Genomic DNA, 6,063 nt, shown 5'->3' on the forward strand with positions numbered 1-6,063 from the left:
GGCGAGGGTCATTCTTTTTTTGGCAAGTACTGGGGCTGGAACTAAGGACCTGGGTGCTGTCCCTGAAATTTTGTGTTCAAGGCTACTGCTCTACCACCCAAGCCACAGCTCCACTTCTGGCTTTGTGGTGGTGAATTAGGGATAAAGGTCTCATGGACTCTCCTGCCTTGTCTGGCTTCAATTGCGATCCTCCGATCTCAGTCTTCTGAGAAGCTAGGATGACAGGCATGGGACACTGGCACCCAGCTTCAAGCCACTTTTAGCATTCATGTCATTTCATTTTTACCCTCCCAGTGAGTCATGTGCAGGACCCTTATTCATGAATGAGGTAACAGGCTCAGAGGTGACTTAACTAGTAAATAGCAGAGATGAAACCAGAATGCAAGTCTGATTATTCCTTAACGTCCATAGATTGATTGGCTTCCTTGACAAGGGCAGAGGCAAGAGGCTAGGTAGCACTACTTATGGGTCCTAGAAGCAGATGCGGTCTCTCCTGCCAGCCTATACCAGAGTCATAGCCATTAAGCCACACCCCTTGGGGGCACACTGAAACTGGGGATGTCCAATGAAGGACTGAAGTCAGGGGGCGGGGCTAGCTCCAGTTCTGCCCCCCCCCCCAACCAGGATCCCTACCCCCAGTTCAGAGCATGAGGTGCCTGGTGCCCAGAGGCAGCTACCAGCGGTGAGTGGTCGCTTCTCCCCTTTGCACCCCCTCTTCCAGTCTACTCCCTATCAACCTGAACCCCCATCTCTGAGATATCTAAATGGTAACCCTTTCCCGGTACAGGGATCCTTAGAATGGAGGGTCTGTGCTTGCAGGGCGCCCAGGCCGGGTCTCTTTCTCTGGGTAACCAACTTTTTCTTAAAAGCCACTGTGGTGGTTTTGATGTGTGTTAAACTGTGCCTTGCTGGCTTCTGTCTTTCTTCTAGCCTTCAATTTTTAGCTTACAAATTTTTTTTTTCTTAATTATCCTAGTCTGTGTGTGTGTGTGTGTGTGTGTGTACACCACAATAACACTTCTGGCCTTTTCTGAGGAGTTTGTTGGAGAAAAGAGTCTCATGGCCTTTCCTGCCCCAGCTGGCTTCAAATTGCCATCCTTGGATCTCAGCCTCCAGAGTAGCTAGGATTATAGGCATGTGCCACCAGCCACCAGCTCTCCTAGCTTTTTGGTTCAAGGTTGGTGCTCTATCACTGAAGCCATAGTTCTCCCGTTAAGTTTTTGGTGGTTGACGGGAGATAATAAGAGTCTCGTGCAGAAGTGGTCAAAGTGGTAGAGCACCAACCTTGAGCGAAAGAGCTGAGGGATAAACCGGGTGCTGGTGGTTCACGCCTATAATCCTAGCTTCTGAGGATCACGGTTCAAAGCCAGCCCAGGCAGGAAAGTCCGTGAGACTCTTAACTTCAATAAACCACTAGAAAACCAGAAGTAGCGCTATAGCTCAAACGGTAGAGCACTCGCCTTGAGCTGAAGCGCAGGGACAGCACTGAAGCCCAGAGTTCAAACCCCAAGACCACCACCAACAACAACAAAAAGCTGAAGGATAGTGCCCAGGCCCCTACTTCAAGCCCTATAACCAACAGCAACAACAACAAAAATCTAACAGGCTTTCTTGCTGGGGCTGGCTTTTGAACCTTGATCCTCAGAACTTTGTCTCCCGAGTAGTTAGGATTACAATAGGTGTGAACCATAGCTCTCATCCTAATCTTAAGAGGAAGTATCTTCTTTGTTTTTATTTTTTGTTTTTGTTTTTTTTGTCGGTTGTGGGGCTTGAACTCTAGGCCTGGGCACTGTCCCTGAGCCTCTTCAGATCAAGGCTAGCACTCTACCACTTGAGCCATAGCACCACTTCCAGCCTTTTCTGTTTATGTGGTGTTGAGGAATCAAACCCAGGGCCTCATGCATGCGAAGCAAGCGCTCTACCACTGAGCCACCTTCCCAACCCCGGAAGTCTCTTCTTTTACTTATTTTTTAAATTTAATTTTTAATTTTTTTTGGGGGTCCCGTCGTGGGGCCTGAACTCTGGGTCTGGGCACTGTCCTTCAGCTCTTCAGCTTAAGGCTAGCGCTCTACCACTTGAGCAACAGCATCACTTCTGGATTTTTTCTTTTTGCTTATGTGTGGTGCTGAGGAATTGAACCCAGGGGCCTCATGCATGCAAGGCAAGCGCTCTACCACTAAGCCACCTTCCCAGCCCCAAGTCTCTTCTTTTAGAACAGCTTTCTTTCCCTCTCTTCCCTTCCCCCTGGCATCAAAACTTTCTCCACTCTTGAGTCAGAAGCTGTCAATTCCAAACCTGCTCTTTTAATTTCTAGATGGGAGTCTCTGGTCTCTTCCAGTTCCTTCTGAGAATGTGTTCTAGAAGCTTAACCCTCAGGGAGATAATTGAGCAGCTTCTCTGACCCTAAAGTTTAGGGCTCGCCTTGTGGCAGCCTGATCTGGCCATCATGATGTCCACTGTGGCTTCCAGGCCCAGGGCTTCCATGTGACGGGCCTGTTGGGGGAGAAGCCATAGCTTTCTAAGCTCCTCCGGCAGTTGTGACTGGCTTTATCCCTAAGGATCTGGCCTGACTGGGTTTTGTGCTCATCCCATTGTGTGCCTGCTCAGAGGTTCTTCTCCACCAAAGGGCCTAGAGGAAGCCCAGCGCTGGTGGCTCCCTCCTGTAATCTGAGCTACTCAGGGAGCTGAGATCCCGAGGATTGCAGGCTGGGGAAGGAAAGTGTGAGATTCTTCAATGAACCACCAGAAAAGCTTGGAAGTATAGGTGTGGCTCAAGTAGTAGAACATCAGCCTTGAGTAAAAAAGCTAAGGGACAGTGACCAGGCCCTGAGTTCAAGCCCCAGTATCTCAGCAAAACACACACCAGAGAAAGAGACGGACAGGGAGAGAGACAGAGAGAGAGACAGACAGACAGACAGACAGACAGAGACAGACACAGAGACAGAGAAAGGCCTTTAGAGGCTGAAGTGTCTGGGGCTGCTTTTCCTTTAAGGCGCTTGGCCATCTATCTGATATTCATGTTTGTTGCCTGGCTTTTGCTCTAAGTCCTAATTTTAATCTCCCCCCCCCCACATTCCCCGCGCCCCAGGGGTTCTGGGGCTTGAACTCAGGGCCCTATCTCTGAGCTTCTTTTCTCAAGGCTAGAGCTCTACCACTTGAGTTACAACTCCACTTCCATCTTTATTGACAATTTATTGAAGTTAGGAGTCTCGGGGACTTGCCTGCCTGGGCTGGCTTTGAACTGAAATCCTCAGATCTGTCTCCTGAGTAGCTAGAATTACATGAATGAGCCACCAGTGCCCAGCAATGAATTTGACCTACTATCCTAACACCCTCCCCCCCCAATCACTGGCCCCTATAATGACTGTGGCTTCATTTTTTTGGCTTCATTCAGGACTGAGGGTGACCCACTGAGGAACAGCAACTCACTCTTTCTCCTTTCCCCTCCACAGGCTTGAGACAAATGCAGCTCTTCCCTCCCCTTTCTGCCAGGGGCCCCACAGCACAGCCTTTTTCTCAGAGCCCCTAAGATTGGTATCCAATCAAGGCATGATGGCTCTACCCCCTCCAAGACTGCTCAGCCCCTACGGCTCTGATCGGTTGGTCTCTTTGGCAGCCCAGCTGCGGCCAGCACTATGTGACACCCTCATCATTGTCGGGGGCCACGAATTCCCCGCTCACAGCCTGGTGCTGGCAGGTGTTAGCCAGCAGCTGGGCCGAAGGGGCCGCTGGGCCCTGGCAGAAGGCATCCGCCCTTCCACCTTTGCCCAGCTTTTGAACTTTGTCTATGGGGAGAGTGTAGAGCTGCAGCCCGGGGAGCTGGGGCTCCTTGAGGATGCAGCCAGGGCTTTGGGGGTGCAGGCTCTGGAAGAAGCATGCAGGAGGGCTCGAAGGGACCCAGCTGAAGATGTGCAGGAGGCAGGACTGAAGAAAGGAGGACAAGGGAGCCTTGGCAAGGAGCAGAAGCCAGAGGATTTTAGACCTGGTGGGAGAGAAGAAAAGATATTACACAAGCCACCAAGAGAGCACCAGGAGGTGGCAGGAATGACACAGGATGGCTGGGGAGAGTTGAGACCAAAGGGGAAACTGAGCCAGGCCTCTGTTGGCCAAGGGGAAGCAGTTGGGAGGCAAGCAGTGGTCATGCAGGTGACAGAGAGTCCAGAAGGCTCTGAGGAGAAGGTGCGGGAGTTCCCTGGCTCTCTTCCCCAGCCAAGTTCTCTCCAGAGCCACGGCACGCCCAGGCCCTGGTGGGTAGAAACTCCTTGGTTGGGGGAGGGCCAGGCTGCTGTGTGGAGCATCCTGATGTGGCCCCCCAGATGTGGCGCTCCCTTCTCTCCCAGCACCTCTGGCACTGGCATCTGGCAGGCCTGGCTTCCAGACCAGAGGTGAGTAAAAGGACTAATGGAAAATGTCGAGGCTGGAAAAAATGGTGTAGGAGAGGCAGCAGTGGCAGGTTGGGAAGGCCACCTAGCTGCAATTACCGAGCTAGGGGGATGAGACAAGAAGACTCCAACCCCTTTCTCAGGAAGGGGCCAGACTTGGCCAGGCTGTAATTTTTTCTCTCCAGGATCCCGCTGACATTGATCAGCCCCAAGGGGCTCTGCAGTAAGAATCAGGTGGGCTCCTCCAATCCCACCCCAGGTAAATCCCTCATTGGCTTGCACTGAGGGTCTCTCCCCCAGGGCTGGGCTTCAGGAAGGAGTCCAGCCTTAGCAGGGTCCCCTCTGCTCCCTCCAGGTTCCCTTCCCCAGGGCCCCATGGAGATGGGAGAGTCTGGATGGGGGTATGGAGGTGAGCAGGGTGAGTGTACTTGGCCTGAGCTCCACTGTAACTTCTCATTTGTGTCTGGTTGTTCCACTGATTGGGCCTCTGAAACTCCTGTGCACACAGGTGTGCTGGCAACCTGTGTGGGTCATGTGGGCACCTCAGGCCGCCTATCTCGGCGGCCTCCTACAGCCGGGTCTCGACCCTATTCCTGCTCCGTTTGTGGGAAGAGATTTTCTCTCAAGCATCAGATGGAGACCCACTACCGGGTCCACACAGGTATGGGCGGCCCTGCCCAGTGGTCAACTTATGCTTTTAATTTGCAACTCAGATATGCCCACTTCTGCGTTCCCCCTCTGGGTCAGCTTCCTTTTTCCCTTCAATGGCTGTTTCCCCTCCGCCTGCCCTAGGAGAGAAGCCTTTCTCCTGTAGCCTCTGTCCTCAGCGATCCCGGGATTTCTCTGCCATGACCAAGCACCTGCGGACGCACGGGGCCGCACCCTACCGCTGCCCGCTCTGCGGGGCCGGCTGCCCCAGCCTGGCCTCCATGCAGGCGCACATGCGGGGCCACTCGCCCAGCCAACTCCCGCCGGGATGGACCATCCGCTCCACTTTCCTCTACTCCTCCTCGTCCTCGAAGCCGACACGCGCCTCGTCCTCTCCCGGGAGTTCCTCCTGATCGGACGGGGTTGGGTATGAGCCTGGCTTTGGGCTGCAGCTAGACTGAAAGAATGAAAAAGGGAGGGTGGTGGTGGGCTGGGCTCTCCGAGCTGGCCCCGATGCTAAGACGACCTAGCAAATCGGGCTGCACGGATGCCCGCAGGGCTGGCACCCCCTCCCAGCAGCACCCCCTCCCCGGAAGACCCACGTGTTGCCCAAGCCAGGGTACCAAAGAAGCCTCTGGGTTCGCAAACGTGAGGAGGATGAACAGTCAGAGGACTGTCAATGGCATTGCCATAATAAAGTTTCCAGCGCCCGCTCTCTGGGTCTGGACCAGAAAGCGGAGTCCAGGCTTGAGTTTGCGCTGGGGGCGGGGGGGGGGCGGGGAAGGGAGAGGAAGCCCAGCCTCACCCTTGGTCCTGCAGCGGCCCCTGGTGGTTTGCATTAGCTAACCAGCGGGACAGAAACGCCCTCTCCCCCCGCCCCCCTGCCCCAGAAGCCGCTGGCCTCGGCGGCCCTGGGGTCGCGGGTCACTAAGACCCCCCTCCCCTCTCCATCCCTCCCTCCGGCACAGGCCTCGGGCACAGCCGCGCTCGGCGGGCGGACGCCGACCAGGGCGCGCCCAGCCCCGGGACTGGA

The 6,063-nt window shown here is 54.5% G+C and overlaps 1 protein-coding gene across 1 annotated transcript; it reads left to right on the forward strand.

Annotated features, from left to right (window-relative positions):
- The first annotated feature begins 655 nt into the window (after positions 1 to 655).
- On the forward strand, positions 656 to 5,736 carry Zbtb32 (zinc finger and BTB domain containing 32). The gene is made up of 6 exons (XM_013026247.1): positions 656 to 682; positions 3,453 to 4,385; positions 4,568 to 4,641; positions 4,738 to 4,800; positions 4,891 to 5,043; positions 5,175 to 5,736. Exons 2-6 carry the CDS (start codon positions 3,550 to 3,552, stop codon positions 5,441 to 5,443), a joined length of 1,395 nt encoding a protein of 464 aa, XP_012881701.1. The 5' UTR covers positions 656 to 682; positions 3,453 to 3,549; the 3' UTR covers positions 5,444 to 5,736.
- The last annotated feature ends 327 nt before the right edge of the window (positions 5,737 to 6,063 follow it).

This window comes from Dipodomys ordii, unplaced genomic scaffold (assembly GCF_000151885.1).
Source record: "Dipodomys ordii isolate 6190 unplaced genomic scaffold, Dord_2.0 Scaffold92, whole genome shotgun sequence".
In the NCBI taxonomy this organism is placed as follows: Eukaryota; Metazoa; Chordata; class Mammalia; order Rodentia; family Heteromyidae; genus Dipodomys; species Dipodomys ordii.